General features: G+C 40.5%; 5 protein-coding genes across 5 annotated transcripts; 3 read left to right on the plus strand and 2 right to left on the minus strand.

The window, feature by feature from the left end:
* Nucleotides 1-1,984: 1,984 nt before the first annotated feature.
* GCK72_023574 (uncharacterized protein) lies at nucleotides 1,985-6,629 on the plus strand (the record flags this gene model as incomplete). The annotated part of the gene is made up of 10 exons (XM_053735451.1): nucleotides 1,985-2,427; nucleotides 2,847-3,139; nucleotides 3,193-4,121; nucleotides 4,195-4,414; nucleotides 4,467-4,568; nucleotides 4,862-4,986; nucleotides 5,216-5,987; nucleotides 6,043-6,236; nucleotides 6,292-6,438; nucleotides 6,489-6,629. 10 exons carry the CDS (start codon nucleotides 1,985-1,987, stop codon nucleotides 6,627-6,629), a joined length of 3,366 nt encoding a protein of 1,121 aa, XP_053579017.1.
* Nucleotides 6,630-7,331: 702 nt separating this feature from the next.
* On the minus strand, nucleotides 7,332-9,684 carry GCK72_023575 (uncharacterized protein; the record flags this gene model as incomplete). Its single annotated transcript, XM_003109569.2, has 12 exons — nucleotides 7,332-7,448; nucleotides 7,498-7,593; nucleotides 7,643-7,717; nucleotides 7,761-7,859; nucleotides 7,907-8,206; nucleotides 8,252-8,337; nucleotides 8,384-8,507; nucleotides 8,582-8,642; nucleotides 9,013-9,143; nucleotides 9,275-9,397; nucleotides 9,504-9,565; nucleotides 9,615-9,684. The coding sequence occupies 12 exons, from the start codon at nucleotides 9,682-9,684 to the stop codon at nucleotides 7,332-7,334; spliced, it is 1,344 nt and encodes a 447-aa protein (XP_003109617.2).
* Nucleotides 9,685-10,903: 1,219 nt separating this feature from the next.
* GCK72_023576 (uncharacterized protein) lies at nucleotides 10,904-12,733 on the plus strand (the record flags this gene model as incomplete). Its single annotated transcript, XM_053735452.1, has 8 exons — nucleotides 10,904-10,980; nucleotides 11,025-11,257; nucleotides 11,306-11,455; nucleotides 11,500-11,743; nucleotides 11,791-12,014; nucleotides 12,061-12,237; nucleotides 12,282-12,419; nucleotides 12,609-12,733. The coding sequence occupies 8 exons, from the start codon at nucleotides 10,904-10,906 to the stop codon at nucleotides 12,731-12,733; spliced, it is 1,368 nt and encodes a 455-aa protein (XP_053579018.1).
* Nucleotides 12,734-14,224: 1,491 nt separating this feature from the next.
* GCK72_023577 (uncharacterized protein) lies at nucleotides 14,225-17,190 on the plus strand (the record flags this gene model as incomplete). The annotated part of the gene is made up of 12 exons (XM_003109560.2): nucleotides 14,225-14,261; nucleotides 14,304-14,458; nucleotides 14,773-14,927; nucleotides 15,043-15,106; nucleotides 15,388-15,525; nucleotides 15,789-15,877; nucleotides 15,928-16,091; nucleotides 16,142-16,285; nucleotides 16,335-16,538; nucleotides 16,590-16,774; nucleotides 16,820-16,960; nucleotides 17,044-17,190. The coding sequence occupies 12 exons, from the start codon at nucleotides 14,225-14,227 to the stop codon at nucleotides 17,188-17,190; spliced, it is 1,623 nt and encodes a 540-aa protein (XP_003109608.1).
* Nucleotides 17,191-17,369: 179 nt separating this feature from the next.
* GCK72_023578 (uncharacterized protein) lies at nucleotides 17,370-19,803 on the minus strand (the record flags this gene model as incomplete). The annotated part of the gene is made up of 8 exons (XM_053735453.1): nucleotides 17,370-17,574; nucleotides 17,631-18,631; nucleotides 18,686-18,804; nucleotides 18,882-19,103; nucleotides 19,156-19,399; nucleotides 19,448-19,530; nucleotides 19,583-19,670; nucleotides 19,720-19,803. 8 exons carry the CDS (start codon nucleotides 19,801-19,803, stop codon nucleotides 17,370-17,372), a joined length of 2,046 nt encoding a protein of 681 aa, XP_053579019.1.
* Between the last annotated feature and the right edge of the window lie 419 nt (nucleotides 19,804-20,222).

The raw sequence follows: 20,222 nt of genomic DNA on the forward strand, positions 1-20,222 counted from the left end.
GCAGAGATTGGTCAAATTGCAAAGTTTGTTGCTGCAGGTGATGAGTGAGAGATATAAGAGAGTGTAGGAGCATCTCTTTCCCACCAATCAATCGCACTGTGATCCTTTTCTCTATCCCTCTAATTTCCTTTACTATTGACTCACTGATGTCTCTCATCACAATCCTCTGTTCCTTTCGCTCTCGGCCCCGGGGAGAATATACTCGAAAAAGCGACGAGTCCCGCGCTAGACTTCACCTCAATCTGTCGAACCACCCGTCCACCCGTCAGTTCGCCAGTCAAAGAGTGAAACAGAGACAGTCTGTTTCTATTCATCCGCCCCGTCCTATATCGTCCGGAAGAAACGGTTTCCGTCCGGCGTCGTTTTGATTATAACCCCTCTATTCTCTCTCTACACCCCGTCATCTCTCCCTCCCAAACAGTGTGTCCTGAAGTGATTGTCGCCGAAATGAGGCAAACGAGGAGGCAAAAGGCGAAGTATAGAGAAGATGACGACCGGTAGTGGAGAGAGTACAGAAGAATAGACGGTTTCTCCTGTGCCAGTGCACTGTCTTTTTTCCACACCGTTCTTCCACCTTCCTCCCATCAACCGCGTTATGTTGTGTGTGTATGTGTTCGTGGAAAAGAGGAGACAGAGAGCGCGCACGCAAAAAAGGTCTGCGACGGGGTCCTCCGTATGACGGTGCGCGCGCGGACGGGGCCGCACAGTGTCATTGTCTCCGTGGACCGTTTTCTCCTCTCCTTGTTTCTGTGCCAAAACCTTCTCTTCTCTTCAAATTTGAATTTATTCGAACTGTCATCTCAACTTTATTCTGTCCTCTCTCAACTTGTCATTTTGTTTTAATCTTTTGTGGCAAAAGCACGGCATCACATGGCATCACCCCTAGAGTCTAGGTCCTCTAGAGCTACTTCATGCACCATGTGGTCCCGATCTTGTATATATTCAATACGAGACGAAACCTCATCCGCGACATCAGAACCAAACAACCAGCTGATGTCAAGCCGCTCACTTTGCTTTTTTTGCCACCTTGGCCTAGGCATTGAAGTTATGACTCATCGATTCAATTCTCAATTTTAATATCAAAACAAAACAACATCTGTCATTCCGGTACTAGTCACTGCGGATAGTTATGCTCGCATGTGCTATTACAACTAATATGTGTTCGCTTTCTCTCTCTCTCTCTCATTTTCCGCTCGTAACTAACTAGCATCGATTGAATGATGTCCTCTCTCTTCCCTTTACCAAGACTGTATTTGTGTTAGTGAGCACACTCATTTGCTCTTCTTCTTCTCGTTCACCAGCACTCCTCTCCCTGAGTATCACTAGAGGCTATTTCGAATGTATTTTTTATTCCTCTGCTTTCTTACTTGTTTCTTTCTTTAGTCTTACTTGTAGTTGGTGATGGCGGTCTGGCGCCAAAACCTCCCGTCCTCCACGCCGTCACACAAACATTGACATAGACACCATATTTGACAGAAGACATTTTGTATGGCCTATTGGCTTGGTGGCTCGCTCTCTTTCTCCTTTTTCACCCCGCATTTGATCCCCCATGGGTATTCTCAATGAATGGCGGCAACCAATCATTTGAAATGTAGAATCTGCTGTTGGAATTCCAAATATAGGGAGATGGGACTGAAAAAGAAATAATACATCTGCGACGAGCAAAAGAAACATATTCTCCGGGATATGTTTTTTGAGGTTATTGGGTTATTAGATTTCTTCATTTTGTGTCTTGAACTTTTCTCACACTCTTCCCTTCTTTTCTATTTTGTGTCTTCATCCGTTTTTTCGTCTTCTTCCTCTTCTTTTTCGAACTTCCAGAATTATCTATTATTTCTTTTAGGGTACTTGTTTGCCGTCAACTTGGACTCGGTGCAAATCGTGCAACTCAACTACCGTGAACTATCAGGTCATCTTCAGCAAGCGTTCTACGACAACTGCAATATCTTCTTGTTCACGTCTAGCGTCGAATAACAACTTCGTCATGGACTACCATTCCAATGGGAATGGCGTCAATGGGACGAACGGAACGAGTCGCTTCGCGGCGGAACTTCCATCGACTCCCACTGGAAACGGTTTTGGAAACGGAGAAGGATCGAGGTATGAAAAGAGTGCTAACCGCTTTTACGGAAACGTCTATGACGGTTCCGCACCGTCCACCCCAAAATCTTCCTTAACCACGGCTTTCAAATCCGCATGTACAAACTCGCCTGTTGTTTCATTCACCCGTGGTGTGCTTCGTGCTAGTCGCAAGAAGATTCGCCCACTTTTCACATCGACGACGACGTCGTCCTACGAAAGTAGTTACTATCGTGTTCCAAGCCCATCCCACAACTTCTGGCCAGATACGACATTCTTCGGACCAATTCTCGCAATGCGACAACCGCCACCATCGCAAACTCTGGACATTGTGGATTTGGACAAAAGGTTTTGGTTTGCAGTTTATTTCAGGGCTTTCCCACTCTCACTGCTTTCTTTTATCACACCTTTGTTTGGCCACAGATAACTCATTCAGAAAATTTATATCTGCATGTGCTAGCTTTCGTTTCCTGGTTTGTTCAAAAACATGCACGCACACATTATTTCTCAGTTTTTTTCTATCCAACCAGTTTTTAGATGACAAATGCACAAAAATTGCAAGAAAGAATCAAAAATTAATGAAAAAATAGACAATTCCTATTTGTGAACTCAATAGTTTCAGCTGTTGCGTGTGCATTGAGGTTCAGGAATTAGTTATTTTCACTCACTCACAATTTTTCACATCTATCTAGGTATTGGGGGCACGAGAATAAGACCCTTTCTCAATTTGTCACATGTGTTGTCATTTTCTCATTAATAATTTTCAGCACTTACTGGGAGGCAGCTCCGGCTGAGATGGTCGAATTGGCCAACAAATACAATTTCACCATTGACGAAGGAAGCAGTATCCAGCAGGAAGCTCTCGAGCTCCGCGCGGTTATTCGCAAGGATTTGAAAAAGAAGTTGAAAATTAAAAGTGGATACAGTCGTATTAAGTTGATCACGTCGGATCGTCGTCAGAGTGAATTTCTCCGCTTCGAGTTGTCCGACCTTAACGAACAAATTGCTGATCTTCAAGAGGATCTTCAGGCGTTGGAGATGTATAACAGTGGTGCTTTTGGTAAGAATTGATTTCTTTCCAGAATAATCCTTCGTCAATAATAAATGTTTCAGACGAGGATGTCATGTATCTGGACAACTTGGAAGATTGTGACGTTGAGAACGGTCCACCAAGCAAACTTCTCGTTCTTCAATTGGAATTGGAGAAGGAGCTCAAAGTGAAGAGAGGATTGGAGCAATTCTTGCGTGGAGCTCCAGACAAGTCAAAAGTGCACGGAGACTCTCAAAGTCTTCTTGACGACAGCCGCGCCAAGATTGCAATGCTTCGTATGCAAATTGATCGTCTTTCTCAAGAAAGTCCAGCTACCGAAGGAGATCAGAAGTCAAAGGTTGAACTTGCCATCGAGGATCTCATCATTCGCTACCACAAGGAAAAGTTGATTATGGATGGATCTCGCAATATGATTCGTATCCTTCGTTGCCAGAAGAAATTAGACAACAAGGCTATTGAGGAAGCTCTCAACAGTCTGATCATTGCTTCCGAGAAGTCAGATCTTATCAAATTGGCTCTTCTGAAATATGCTGCTAGTCTTCCAATTGAGCACAAAGATAGACACAGTCTGATCGAGGAAATCAACGCTGGACGCATTCCAAAGCCACAATCTGGTAGCCAAGATCGTAACAGTCCATCAAGTGAAGAGGGAAGCACCAGCTGTTCGACAGCTCAGTCTCGTCGTTGCAGTTTCATGCCACACTCGCTTCAGATCAGTGGTTGTCTTGAGGTCACCATCAACGGATGCTCTGGAATCATCTCTGGAAGTTTCGAACGCAGAATCCGAATGGATATTCCAGGAATGGCCGGATACACTTCTGTGTTTGGAGTGGATTCTACTGGAAAGAAGAAGAAATCTTTCAAGGGACCGACCAGTCCAGATGAGGTCTTCTGTGTCCTTCGTATCGATAATCGCTACATTGGATCGTCTGAGCTCAAGAAGATCATCGATCGCAACTGGGATCAGAAGTTTGATGTGGACTTGGATCGGGTGAGTAATTGCTTTTTCAGCAATAGATATATATGCAATTCATTGGTTCGACAATTAATTCTCTAATTTTCAGTCTCGCGAGCTCCAAATTGAGCTTTTCTACCACGACGATCGTTCTATGTGTGGATTCGCTGCTATCAAGTTGTCAAACCTCATTGAAACTTCAACCAAAGTCGGAATCATTGTTCCAGTTGAACCACAAGGCAACATCTTCGTTCAGTTCAAGTACATGAACCCTGTTGTCAGCCGTAAACCAAAACTGGAACGTCAGAGACGTTTGTTCCGCGTGAAAGGTGATTTGAAAACATGTTGTTGTTGCTGTGAAACTTATTCTCTAAATTTCAGAATCGAATGACGGAGCACGACAAAAACTCGGCGTCTTTGCATTCTCTCGTCTCATCAAGAGCAGAGGAAATGAGCCAAGCGAGAAGTTCGCCGCTTTCACTGGTATGTCATCATCGCTATGAGTTCACATTCCCTTTTGATTGCAAATGCAGTCATGCAAAGAAAATACGAAACATACCAACATTCGATTTTTTGGTTAATACATAGATGTGAAAATACATAGGTAGAACATAACAAATACGGTTTAGCTTGTTTCGCTTATAATGAAAAACAAGAGGTGTTTTTCATTGGTTGTTTTTCGGTGTTCCTTTTTGATTCTAAAGATTCCGTCAGACATTATCTCAATCCGAGCTTATCTCGGTTGTTTCTTTCTTAATATAATGATTCTATTCCAGGATTCACTCCAATGGCATCCATGTCTTCTCAGCAGCAAGCTGGCCCATCATCTTCCGGTCCATCATCGTCGATCTCTTCAGTTTCGACTACAAATCCATCGACGTCGAACTCGCTTTTCGACAAGGTCAGTAATCATTTGCCTGTGAGTAATTTTGGTTTTTCTCTAATCGTGTCCGTACAACGTGTCCATAACCAGCTCTTTGATTTTGTGCCAACAATGCTAAGACAGTTTTCTTTACTGCTTGCCTTCATTTTTCGATTCAACTTTGTTGTTTTTGAGTGGTTTTCGAAGTGTTGTGCTAACATGCAAACAACTGAAAGTGTGTTCGTTACTAAACCAGTTCCATTTTCAGGGTTTCAATCCACGCAAGTCGGCCAAGAAACAACGTGAGGCCAAGGAAGCAGTTCTCGCTTCGTCAGCCGCTGCTGCTGTTAACGCGAATCTCTACGTCCACCCGCTTACATCAGTGGTACCGGCACCTAACCGCGAGCGCAGTTTGGTTGTTGATGACTACCACGCAATTTGCACACCAGGCCAGTCACAAGCTCCGGTTCCAGCGGCTCGTCATATCGACTTCTTCGCTAGCAGTGATGGTGCTCCATTAACAGTAGAACAATTTCGTTTAATCAGTGTGCTTGGACGTGGTCACTTTGGAAAAGTCATCTTGTCTCAACACAACCCAACCTCCAACTACTACGCTCTCAAGGTCCTCAAAAAGGGAGACATCCTTGGAAGAGACGAAGTCGAGTCACTGATGGTCGAGAAGCGAATCTTCGAAGTCTCATCTCGCGCCCGTCATCCATTCCTCGTAAACTTGCACGGATGCTTCCAAACTCCTGAGCACGTTTTCTTTTGCATGGAGTACAGTATGGGTGGTGACTTGATGCGTCACATTCACGATGACGTCTTCGATGAGGTTCGCGGATGCTTCTACGCAGCTTGTGTCGTGCTTGGCTTGGATTTCCTCCACCAGCATAACATCATCTACCGTGATATCAAGTTGGATAACTTGCTCTTGGATCGTGATGGATACGTCAAGATTGCTGACTTTGGGTTGTGCAAGGAAAACATGGGTCCATTTGACAAGACAAGCACTTTCTGTGGTACTCCGGAATTCTTAGCTCGTAAGTTTCACATAAGAAATTTCAATGACATATAAACAATCTTTCATTATTTCAGCGGAAGTGTTGTCGGATTCCTCGTACACTCGTGCCATCGATTGGTGGGGTCTTGGTGTCCTCATTTTCGAGATGCTCGTCGGTGAGCCACCATTCAGTGGAGACGACGAAGAGGAGATCTTCGATTCAATCATCTCTGAAGACGTCCGCTATCCAAGATATCTCTCGGTTGAGTCAATTGCCATTATGAGAAGAGTAAGTTTTAACTTGGAAAGTGACGTCGTGATTACTAATCATACTTCTTTTCCAGCTGCTTCGCAAAGTCCCAGAAAAACGTCTTGGCTACGGGGAGCGTGACGCAGAAGACATTAAGGTCCAAAGATTCTTCCGTCATATTTCATGGGAGTGGGACAAATTGTTGAGCCGTGAAATTCGTCCACCATTCCAGCCACAGATTGTGAGTTACTTACTCATCGAAAACACAATGACTAATTATCTTTTTTTCAGCGCAACCCAGAAGATGTGTCCAACTTCGACCTGGAATTCACGCAAGAACGTGCTCGCTTCTCGGCTGCTTCCAGCACTCGCCCAATCACTGAAGCTGATCAGCGTCTCTTCAATAACTTTGATTTCTCCATTGTCCCATGATCCAATTCTAGTTACCGGTTTTCTTTTTCTTTTTTTGTTTAGTAATATGTATCATGAGATTTTCTGTATCTTGTGAATTGCCAAACTGTCAAGTATTTTTTTGTATTTTCCAAATTGTGTCGTTTACCATTTCCCATTGTGTCCCCTTAATTTTTTGCATCGTTCAAAGAACAACTCTGTCATATAGACTTATTCTTGTGAACTATTCTGTGATCAACTCATTTCCTTTTGTTCCCTTTACTTTCAGCCCAAGTTTTACTTACTCTTTTTAACCATCTCAACCAACAAAATCTGTTGAATGGTTCCTGCTTCTGTCAAAAAGTTTCATTGTTTTCCAACCCGAATCATCATTTCTGTCATTATGTTTCCCTTTCATCCCGCTATCACTGTATAACCAATCCCCTCTCACCCAATCGGCTTTGTCATTCTTTTGTTTAGTCCTTTAAGGTCAGTCTCACATGTGTAGCTTTGTGGAAAGAGTTTCTCAACTTATCTGTATTACCCCAACACGCTTTTGCATACCGAAAAGCGCTTATCTCGTATATTTATTGGACCACTTTTCCCCATAAACAACCATTTGGTAACGTTCTTTATTTTTATGTGAAGGAAAATGAATGAATTTGGATTTTAAAAACATTGCTTTAATTACAATAGAGTGTCAAAATGAGAGATTTAAAAAACGAGAAAAACACATTAAATAATTTACATAGGTGGTTGGACGATAAGCACTCGGGATTGGTTGTTGCACTCTCCTGCTCGCTCCTTCTCAGCATCGAATTGCACCAAAATGAGGAAGTATGTGAAAATGGCGGAGAATAACTGGAAATATGAAAGAAACCTAAACACCTTCAGTGGTGGTAAAACTTACACTGATCATAATCTTTCTGTTCATCATGAAGAAGTTGCCAGCAGTGAGTGTCAGCTTTGTGGCATGCATTTGGAAGGACAGGAAACTCATTTGAGACTGCAATTCCATTATGAACCTGGATACTACTTTGCAATTTTTCGCTTACCAAAACTAGAAGATCTCGTTCCTCACACAGAGTTTCATGATACATTTTGAAAGATGCAGTCAGTAGTTTGTCACCCTAAAACTGTTATACTGTAACTGAATATCCTTTTCTGTATCACCTCTTCAGCAATCATGAATGCAGGAATAGAGAATAACATCAATGCAAGCATAGTGTTGGTAAGCCAAATAACCACAGAGAAAGTTTCCGCCATATCCGCCTTAATCATGAAATTTAGTATTTTCTCGCGAATAACGGTTTCAGTACCTGTATACCATTTCTGAAAGCAATGTAACCCAATAAACATGTCAAAGGAATGCAACATCCATATGTGTAGAATAGAGAAAACGAAAAGTTTTGTTCAATGTACAACTTCGCATTGGAAATCTCTTGATAATGAATCTGTACGTCGTGGATTTGTTGTAAAGACTGTTCTGGCAGTGGGCACTCTTCCTTTTCTTTTGGTACCATCTCTTCAATAAGCTGTCCTATAGAGAATTGTAAGATACGACATAGTTGAAAGAATAGAATAGCAACTAGTGAGATGCAACTTGATGCAATGAAAATCTGAAAAAAGTTATATGTAAGAACGTCAGAGGGATGAAAACTTACCACATAGCCTTCCAGAATTACGAAGTATAGTTTACGGTTAATAAGATCTGGTGTATCGGGTAGATCAAGGTATTTCAGTTTTGTCGCTGTAAGTAACCAAGATGTTCAATGTGTTCCGAACCTGAACCCTACCAATTTGCACAAAAGACAGTGCACCTGCAAAGGAAAAACTGATTCCTATAAACAATTTGTTCAATTTGAAATGATGATCATCGTGTTCCTCATTTCTGTTCCTTCCAAGCCCCTGGTCCAGGACCTGAAGACAAAAAAGTTCATTTCATTTATCGTGTGACCGGTCACATTTGTTCTTTCGTTTTTAATTTCACTCACGTGATACATTTTCTCTCGTTGCTTTTGCAGCTTGAGCAGCAGGAAAGCAGCGGCAAGCCCACTAAAATTCAAACATGAAAAGGAAGTCTCTATTTGATCAGAAGCGCCCCCACTAAATGCCAATGATCATAACTATGTGTAGGATAGTGCAAGTGAACCGATTTTGCTCTCGAAACTATAATCAGGGGTGTACGAGTCAAAGTCAAAGTGAAAAGATGAGTTTTTGTGTTAGTGACACCAATTAAACCTACAGAATTAATAGTCTTGTTTTGATCTGTGTTATTCAATTTTTACTCATGTACTTTGAACTAACTACACAATTGTTATAAGTCAATCAAACACCGTTTTGACCTAATCCTTGCGCAATTTCATGCCTTGTTTGTATTATTCTTTTGTATTCAAATTCAACAACTACTGTGACAAGACATAACCTGAACATTAGCAGAGCATGACACAGTGTGAGAACAAACGTCGGATTCAGAACATGGAAGGCAGCATCTTTTTCCTCATTCGTCACCGACTTTTGTTTGATTTGCGAAATGCGTCGGATTGTGGCGGCCGTCTAGAATAATGTTCCACTTTGTGGGCACAAGTTGTACGAAGGGTTCGGATTACATGAGGAAAGAAGGAGAATGAATTGAAAAAGGACATATAACAAAAATCTTTGGTAAGCCGAAGATCAAGTGGACTTACCAATACTGCGAGGGTTGCATAGTTGTAAATAGTGAGGGGCCATTTGAACATTGTATTTCTAGCACTGCTATGAGTATGATTCAGTCCAAGAACCATCATGTAAGAGTATAAAGGTCCCAGTACCTAGAAAAACATGAATTTCTTGATTCGTATAGGAAGACAAGGGTGTATTCCAAACTTGAGAAATGTAGAGTTTTAGTTTTAAGGATACACGCCACAATGTACCCACCTGATCACAGTAAGTATTACTCATATCGATAGATATTTTCTGATCCACATCTGTTGTTGTCCCTGAAAACTCTTTTTGCTATAAACCCCACGACCGGAATGTTCAACTTACGGAATGAAGACCTTGAGCTCCTTGGCGACGTCCATTTGAACTCCAAAGTGTTTGACGCTGTTATTGTCATTTTCAGAAGTAGTTTAAAAGATGGTTTTAGTGAATCTATTTTGGAAGTTGGAAGCGAAGCAGGAAAGCGTTGCTGGCTGACTGACTAACACTGACTGACAAAAAGTTTTTAGTGTGCCGAGGCGTTTGGACAAAAGTGGCTCGGCTAAAAGTATTCTGTTACATTGTTTGAAGCTCACTAAAGGCAAGCAGCTTGTGTAATTACGCAAAGTATTTTTCATATTTTGTAGAAATGAAATGTGAAAAAATGAAAAGGAGAGTGGAAAAGTTACCACAATTGTAGAGTGCTTCTCTTCGGTAGGGATCATCTCGACGTCTTCTGAATCCATTGGCTCTTTGAAGAGAATAACTATTCTCATATTGGTTACGTCCAGCATTGAAACAACTCATCGTGAGTCTTTAAAAATAAACCAATGTTGTGGGATGCCATGATGTATCACAAAAATTGAATTAGCTTCCGGAATTCCACTTTCCTAAATGAGAAAAATAAAAAAGAGCATGTTTTTTTTCTGGCTGAACCAACGGATACTATTTTTCTTTGTCACTTTCCTGAATAATTAAAAACATATCGGTTTGCATATGTTGTTTCAAGAAATCTATTTAAACTATTTTCTGCTCCGCATGAACTTCACCAAAATCTTCACGGGAGTTTCATGCAGCTTCTTTATTTGTACACCGTGAGTTTTCGATAATGTAAAATCGGTGTGCTATTATAAATAAGATTCGCAAAAGTATTCACACACTTCTTGGCTGCCGCCGCTTGTTTGTGTATTTTCTTCTTCACAGTCACACCCATCTCACTGTCTACTTGTACCATCATCCACGATTCGTGATATCCCATTGATCATTTCTCATTTTTCAAAACTGATTCTCTCTGCTCATGACGTTTTGTTTACATTTATTAATTCTGTTACTGTTATTCTGTCAAACGTATAACTGTGAACGGTACGGAGGCTCATCAGGTACGTCTTTAATGTATCAACTTTCAATTTTTTTGTTTACGTGATTAAGATTTCTGTATCGATGGAACAGTTGCTGAAAAGTCCAAAACTGGTATTGTCAAATGGTGTGAAAACACAGATGACTGTAGTGCTGGCTGGAAATGTGTGCCGTCAGGACAATATCACTTCTCAAAACAAGTGAATTATTGTTGTCAAATGAGAGGTTTGGTATTTTTAAATGAGGGGAAATTTATTTTCTGTTTAGAATCTATATGTTCGATGCCTCCAAATCCAGGTTACGGTGATTGTTTTGAAGAACCAAGAACTATGTTCTACTTTGATTCAATGGACTTGAAGTGAGTTCTATATCATTTATCACGCATAAAGAATTCCAATTCAGGTGCAAAAAATTCAAAGTGATAAACTGTTTTGGTAAGAATCAGAATCAATTCGAAACTTACGAATTATGTACTCGTTTCTGTCAATCTACCGCCTGTCTTGCCGGCCAATCATTATTACTGGCTCGTGACAGTTCTCCTGTTAACTGTAAAGAAGCAGGTTGTCCTACCGGCTACCGATGTGTTTACGATAAACTTTTTAATCGGCATGTCTGTTGTGGTCACTCTCCCACGGGTGAGTAAATCATCTATCTCGTCATTTCCGCAGTTTTGATCTTTTCAGGTGTTTGTCCGATCGGAAGTGTCTCATTTTCCCACGTTCGATCAAACCAACCTATGAGGTGTAACCCTTCCGCCTATCGAGATTTGTGTCCTGCCGACTACGTATGCACTACTCAAGGGTTGCATAGCTTTTGTTGCTCACCTCATGATGGTATGCTCACTATCAAAAAATCTCGAATCACAAATAATTTTCAGCTATCTGTCCGGCTGGTCAACAACCATACAATCATATAGTTTCTAAGAATAGTATGAAATGCAATCCACTGGAAACTTCATCATGCCCAGAAACCTACTATTGCTCTCCTGCAGTTCCAGGTGCACATTGGGGATTCTGCTGCAGTGTACATATCGAAGCATCGTGTCCAAGTGAAACAGAACCGTATCTAGATTTTATGAGTAAGACACCAGTCAGGTGTACAGTTGGTGTTACTCAATGCAAGTAAGTTAACATGATCAGATTTAAAAATTCAAACCAACATTTTTTAGTATTGGTTACTCGTGTCAAAGTTCACAATCAGGGTCTCTCATCGGTTTTTGTTGTACTATTCCGAAACTGACATACCGAACTCCTTCCCGATCCAGTTCCTTAAATGAGAACTCTTCAGAATCCGTTTCACAGTTCATAACACCTACTGACCAACACTTCTTCATTCACAATGAAGGACTCATCGGACCTGCTGTGAAACCTCGCACATCATCTATTCTCTCAAGTTGTGTTTTACTCTTTTCAACCTTTGACCAAATTGAAAAGTTCAGGTCATCAAAAATCTGCTAAAAAGTACCAGAAAGTGACAAAGTCAACATCCACCTATGGAGTTGTCTCGAATTACAAACCGGCGACGTGTCCTCCAAGAGCAACTTCAGTTTTTTATGCGAACACTCAGATAAATGTTGAATGCACTCCAGCAGAGGGATATAGTTTTGACTGTCCAGGTGACAGAGAATAAAAAGATTCGAATCGAGTCGTTATTTTATAGATAACTCGACATGTGTAGACGCCTACACTGATTTAGCAGGAAGACGGGTTTGCTGTCAGATGCCAAAGACTACAGCAACGCCCACATTTGTCTATTTTGTAACATCTACTCCGCGGATGGTTAGGTATAAAACTACAGGTAACCCTGACTACCAGCATTCGACGAAGCTACAAACATTATTTTGAATTAGTCCGTGTTAGAAAATAATTTATAATTCTTATAATTCTCACGGTTCTTACCAAATGCAACGTTGTAAACATCATTACAACTGAACCCTCAACAATTCTGATATCCTCTTGAAAACACAACAACTATGTTTATTTTCAGATAGCTACTGCCCTTACGCAATCCGTCATTTACAATGTCGGCCGTCTGCCTCGACTTGCCCGATGGGGTATTTCTGTCAATACTTATTCGAAATTTCTTCCTTTTCTTGCTGTTCTTTGTATTAATTAACTCAGGTTCCAAAGCAATGTGGTCCTTTTCTTTCAACCCATTCTCAGTCTTACTCCAAATTATTTCCAGTTCACTGATTTCACAATGTCTTCATGAGTTTGTGTGTCGGTGAATTTCGAGAGTGGTTTGGAAAGAAAAGAGGATTATCCCAACTTGCTTCTGCCCCATGTCCATCCAGAGTATTCTAAAATCTTGTTCCACTTTCTTCGATCTCTCTTTTGAGATTTTTTCAAGAAGATTATAATAGTTCAGATATTTCTGTCAAGTTTCGTTGTGACCATATCTGAATCAACGTTCATTTTGTTATCCGGGTATTATTTGATCAATTTTTGTGTCTGTCATACATATTGTGTCAAGCTTTCCAATAAAAATACCAACCACAAAATGATGATTGATGACTACCCACTACTAATTGACAACAAGCATCAGAAACCAAATGGCAAATGTTGCAATAATCACTCATGCCCACCCCTGCTCCTTTTCACACGCATTTCAAGCTACTTTTCAAAACTGATTGTGACATGTCTCAAAAGTCCACATAAAATCAATAGATCCACCTTCCCATCCAACTCATCCATCACTTTGGTGTCCTTTCTCCGCACAAATATCTCTTTATCAAATTCTCTATCACACGTCGAATTAAAGACGAGTCTGTGCTGGTGTGTATGTTATAGAGTGTGCGTGGATGTTTTTCTTGTGAGACAGAGAGACAAAAAGGTGGGGAGTACGGGTCCACAATGAACAATAGGTGCCGGCAGCTCAGCACTCAATTGAGAAAATCTCCCGGGCACAAGAGGAGTCTCCCCAAGAAGCCACCAGCCGATTCGACAAGAGAGGCGCCGAGACTCCACATTACAATCATCTGCCCTCCACCACCTTCCACTCCCACCGTGCCGTCATTATGCTTGCTCCCCTCTCATTCACACTTTTCCATCTAAACAATTTTGATTTTTTGCCGTCTTGGTTCATCTTATAATTCAGTAGCTCAGCATCTCAAAACTTGATATCATAGAATTTATTACACGTTTTAACAAGTTTGCGTTCTTGCACCTAAAAAAATTATTCTTACCTGGACACAAGGTTTGGTTTGTGATCCCATAATATCTGATAGATACCTCTACGTTTTTTTGTGGAATTTTGATTGCCTGCTGTCACTATTCTCATAATAAATCTCCATGATATATTTTTCTATCACTCACTTTCCTGTTCCCCGTTTTCAAAAAAAAAGTGTTTTTTCCTGGTTACACCGTGTACCCACTCCGAATCCCTTTCAAACTTATCCTGACTCTTTTGACATTTGCTGGCAAAAAAGAGTGTCAATGTTATCTTAAGAGTGATTAACACTATCAATCTTTATCTCTCGTTTTTCCACTCCGCATCCACCTTGCCTTTACCAAACAAATATCTGATAGCAAAACGTCGATCGTCGTCGAGTTGACTCTGAAACGCCGCCCGACAACACCGCACGCAATGAAACCGACAATATCATGAACTTCGCATTTCTGCTCAGGATTTTTGTATACGGTGAGACAAACTTTATCTATTACTGAACATGCTTTATTTTAGCCGGACTGTTTTTCTATGTGAACCCAAATCGATATGCAGACCAAATGTATGAAGACCTCCTGTACTATTACAACAAAAACGTACGGCCTGTGAAGAATGCAAGTGAAAGTGTCAAAGTGAAATTTGGTTCATCTCTGATTCGTATTATTGATGTTGTAAGTTTTTCACTGAAAAACGTTTCCTTTCAAAAAATATTGGACCTCTGTAAGATACTCATAACATTGAGTAGTTTACACACTCATTCAAATCTCTAAAAAAAACTTCGTCATTTTCTAAATTTCTATCGTCTCGTGTTACTTACAACCAAACACGTTCCGATTCTTGACTTCTCACACTTTCAAAAAATATAGCTCATCTTACGGGTGGCGGTACCTTAGTGTCAGCCAGCACAACACTAATGAGCTCGTTTAAGTTTATGGATGTAGAGTGAGGAATTTCTTTAAGAGCAACTATAACTTTTTGCTTCCAGGACGAGGTAAATCAGGTACTGACAACGAATCTTTGGTTGGAGATGCAATGGTTTGACTATCGATTAATGTGGGATCCAGGCCGGTGGGGAAAGATTCGGAAGTTACATGTGCCGGTCGATCAGATATGGATTCCAGATATTTTATTGTACAATAAGTAAGAATATTACTACAATTCGAGCAATGAGCTGCGAGAAAACAGAATATGAATATTCTGGGAACGCAGACAACTAGTCATCGCTTATCTTCACAAAATGATTGATTAATTACAGCGCAGACGGAGAGCCTCATATCACAATCATGAGCGATGCAATTGTTTATTACAATGGTTTAGTGGTATGTTTTATAATTGTTTTTCAATTTTCCCTTCTCATCAAAACGTTTGTAATTCGATGTTTTTATCACATTTTTTCCATTCTTTCTCTTATTGCTCAATTCACTTGCTTCTCTATCAAATTGACCCACTTCCGCTCTTCAATTGAACAAATGTCGCGCTTGAAAATTTATGTTGCATTGCTGCTCGCAATAGAGAGATGAGTAGAGAAATGATGATACGTCGTAATGCAAAAACCTCTTGGATATTTCTTCATCAAACAGATAACCGCTTTTTGAAACAGGTCTGGAAGCCGCCATCAATTTATAAGAGCTTCTGTTCCATCGACATCGAGTACTTTCCCTATGATACGCAGACGTGTCGGATGAAGTTTGGTGGTTGGACTTATAACGGATTTTTACTCGACGTCCGACAGCTTCCAGTAAGATATAAGAAATACGGAAAAATATTATAAAAACACTGAACCATGTAGGTTATTACTTAATTAATTTGAATTTGGATTAATTTAAAAAGTATTTTTTAATATAGTTTATGATAATTTTAACGCTTTGAGACATTTTCAACTACCGAAACCTCCATTCAGAACCGACGTTTCCAATACTGACAAAATGTTTTATTGTGCATAAAAAGCTTATATAATAGATCACAATAAATCTTTCTGGTATGTTAACTTTCCCATTGCAGACAACGGGATGCGAAGTAGTTAACAAAGCTGATGACGAAGGAGAATTTCAGTTTTTGGGCAGAGGAATGGATTTGAGTGGTTACTATCCGTGAGTTCAACGCTTTCACCTTTTTTGACCCCATCGCTTCGACTTTACAGAAGTTTGGAATGGGATCTGATGGAACTGAATTCTGCAAGACACGAGAAAATTTATGCTGGTTGTTGTGGTCAAGACTTCTACATTGACATTACTTTCAAAATTGAGATCCGACGAAAAACGTTATTTTATACCGTCAATTTAATGATTCCGTGCATGATGTTTGGTAAGTAAACGCTATGTCGAAAGATTTTCTTTTTTTTTAATATTTTTCAGCTATTCTCACATCTATCGTATTTTACGTTCCGCCAATTGAGCACAAAATGACATTTTCCATTTCTATTCTGGTCACACTTACTGTATTCTACCTCATTCTAATTGATCTCGTCCCACCCACCTCACTGGTCATTCCACTTATTGGTAACTTTGAAACACTGCAAACAATTGTGATTAAAAATTGAAATTTCAGGAAAATATTTGTTATTCACCATGTTTCTAGTCTCTATTTCAATTATGTTATCTGTTATATCACTGAACTTCTATCGTCGTGACGGATCCTCTTTTCCAATGCCTCATTGGATGAAAGTGGTCTTCATACATACACTTCCAAGATATATTTGCATCAAAACAGCCGAAGAAGATGATGGCAGTGATAGAGGGTCTAGTATTTCAGGTAACATATCTGACACCAGGATATTCCACTTATCAGTGAATTCAGTTTCAGATATCGGACCATTTATGGATTCACGAAGACCGTCTCCATTCTTTATAACGGTGAATGAACGTCAGCTGAATGGACGGTTATCTGAATTGAAAAAGAAAGGAATGCACCCAGATCTCATCAGAAATATGATTCAAAATGTGGAGTTTATCGCGGAATATTTTAGTTCTTTGAAAAAAGAAGACAAGGTTTGAAGTCTCAGATAAACCAACAAAAATCAGAAATTTTTTCAGATCTCGGAGGACTGGTCCTACGTTGCAAACGTTATCGATAGAATCTTCCTCATTATTTTTTCTATCATGAATGTTGTGGGAACTTGGGTGATTCTTATCAATTCCCCGGCTTTGTTTGATAATCGGACACCACTGGCAATTGTAAGTTCTGTCTCTCCTACAAGTCTGGTTCCGACCTATTATTTTTTTCTTCTTTTTTCACTTTTCATTTGTTTTTTTTTCAGAATTCCGTTGCTCGCCCGCTATCCGGAGACACGTTCGAACATTTTATCAGCGAGAACTTCACCCAAATTGCCTGGTGGGCCAGTACAATCCAGAACAGCACCGCTACATTGAGTGACAACGAGTTGTGCCCAATACTGTATCAATGAAACGTCTTTCATATTATTTTGAATTTGATATGATCTTGATCTGAACTTTAAAACGCAAAATGTTTTAATTATAAAGTTTTATTTCGGAATCGACTGACACGTTTTTGATTTGACAACTTGGGACATAAAAAGACTAGTGAATAAAACTTTGCAAACAACAAACAATAAATTTGATTAATTTAAAATCTTAGCTGGAAGTCACTTGGTTTCACTTGTTCAGCCTTGACATTGAAGGCACGGAGAAGAGCAGCACGCTCTGGGTCTTCATCGGCCAAAAGTGCCTCCAACTTGTTTTTTCTCTTTTGGACTGGCGGAGGAGCATTCAGTTCGCTTCTTGCTGGGAAGGTTGGCAGATCCTCACATGGCACGGGTTTCGGGTGCTCTCTGAAAAAAAAACAGATTTAGGAAATGTTTACAAAACGTCAGAAATATAAACTTACTCAAACCATGGGTGATTCAGGGCCTCCGAAGCAGTTAATCTTTGGCTTGGATCCAGTGTCAGCAAACCATTGAGAAGATTGAATCCAGTCTCATTCAGAAGCTTTTCTCCTCTGAAAATTCTCCTCAGCTGTCCCGCTTTGTGTTTTGGAAACTCGACTTTCTGCCAAATCTTGAGTTCATTTATGTCTGGCCATGTGATCTCGTTTGGAGTGCCCAGCATTTGGAAAATGAGTTCTACTTGGTTTGGTTCATTTTCACCACGGAAAAGCGGATTCATTGTGATGAATTCTGCCATGATACATCCGACGGACCACATATCGAGTGGGGTTGAGTACGTTTTCGGTTCAAGGAGAAGTTCCGGAGAACGATACCAGAGAGTAACAACAACTTGGGTAAGCTTCATGCGGTTTTCAATGTCTGATGCCTCTCCAAATTCTCGAGCCATTCCAAAATCGGCAATCTTGAGTACTCCGGAGTGCGAAATGAGGAGATTTGATGTCTTCAAGTCTCGGTGAAGAATCCATAGACTATGCAAGTATTCCATTCCAGACAGTAGTTGGTTCATCAACGATTTCTGCTCTCCAGTCTTGAATCTTTGATTCCTCCTTTTCATTGTGTCAATGAGACCCTTGACGTCGTGCTCAATGTACTCCATTGCCATGAAGACTTCAGTTTTGGTGTTTCCTACGAGAACTTCCCGTACTTTGACCACATTCATATGTGATCCAGCTTTCAGCAACATATTGATTTCTCGAAGGGCTGTAATGGGGAATCCTTCGTGTTCCTTCTCCATCTTAAACCTTTTCAATGCGACAATCTCGTCAGTTCTCGTGTTCTTTCCACGGAATACTTCTCCATACGTTCCCTCGGCAATAGTATTAAGAATGGAGTACTCGGCAATATGTTGACATCCTCGCAGTCCTGGGTAGTACACTGGAAGTTTGGACACAGCTTCTTCGTGCCGCCTTTTTTTGCGCCGTTCCATAGCGTCCTGGTGCAACTGAAAAAAAAACAAATTAGTTGTTGGAGCAGCAGAAATCGTATTAAAACTCACTTTTTTCTCGTCATCCGGGAGACTATTCCACGTTTCTGAGTCGGGAGTGGTGTTGTATCGATCCAAGAGATCCTCGGCTTCGTCATCAGAGTGATCGCTTTCCAACGGGGTCACCGATGCTGAAAATGAATTATTAGTTTGAAGAATTGAAAAAAAAGTCACTTTCAATGTCAATGAATCAAAATTGGAGCCTTACCTCTCAAATCTGCCGGTGTCAACGGTGTCGCTGGTCTGTATTCCATATCCACTTCGTCGTGATCACTATTTGGCTCACTGGCTACTCTTGAAGGTCTAGCGGGGCCACAAGTGTCATCAAATGTAAAGGATACAATTGGATCTTCATCTTTGAGTGGGGTTGGCGATTTTTCAATATCTTCAATCTCCAAAATAGTATTCGAGTTCTGATTCGAGTCGAGCACTGGAATAAAGAAATCATTATTATTTCTGAAATTGGCTTTATTAACACTTACATCTGTCGGCAAAACGGGAAATTTCGGACAATTCATTTGGTGTTTGAGATTTTCTAGATGTTGATCCCATCGAGCGAATGGATCCTTTCGAGTCTCTGGATCGGTGACTAGACGGGGAGCGGCGACTAGGAGGGGATCTGTGTTTTGCTGGTGATCGGGATCTTGATCGAGAGCGATCACGTCTTTTATCTTGACGGTTTTCACGATCTCTGTCTCTGCGAGGATTGTCTTGTTTTTTGTCTTTCTTAAAAATCAATGATTGACTTTTATAAACCTCGCAACGACTATGTACCTCTTCTTTGTGATGGTGGTCATTTCTATCTCTGTTGTGGCGATCGTTTCGGACTGGAGATCTTTGATCTCTCCCGGAGTAACCTGAAAAAAAGAATCAATATCAGAAACAAGCACTAAACCTTCAGTTTCTCACCTTTAGAAAATTTCTCTTGACGATTCCGGTCGTCTCTCCGTTCCACATCCCGATTGCTTCTTTCATCACGGTTTCGGTCGTCTCGTCTCTGCAAATATTCCTGTGATATTTTTTCATTAAACCAATAATAAACATACCGAATCTCTTGGTTTCACTGAGAATCTCGTCTCCTTGGACTCATCGTCACTGTCATGACGGCGTCTGCTGTATCGGTCGCTCATTTTCACGATTCTGCAAAAAATCAATAAGAACTATAGAAAAAAAATTTAAAAATGAGATAAAAAATATTATCAAAAAAAAAGAGTAAAATTTGTGAGACGCAAATGATATAGAGCGAGCAAATGAAATGAATAACTAACGAAAATAAATGAATTGCGCGTCAGTCCGCAAACACCGCCCGCACTGGCGTACTTTCCCACAACGCTGTGGCCGACCTCATTATTGACTTTGAGTGTTATGGGCCGCTGTATGTACATTGGAAGACGTAAAGAGAGTGAGAATAGTGAAGATGACTGGTAAGATAAGATGTAAGGTAATAGGATGATTTGTTCTAAAGCTGTGTGCTAGAATTAAATAAAGACTAAAAGATACGGAGAAAGTTTGTCATCCTCTCTTCCCACATTTTTTCCGCTGTTTCTGA

This window comes from Caenorhabditis remanei, chromosome X (assembly GCF_010183535.1).
Source record: "Caenorhabditis remanei strain PX506 chromosome X, whole genome shotgun sequence".
Taxonomy (NCBI): Eukaryota; Metazoa; Nematoda; class Chromadorea; order Rhabditida; family Rhabditidae; genus Caenorhabditis; species Caenorhabditis remanei.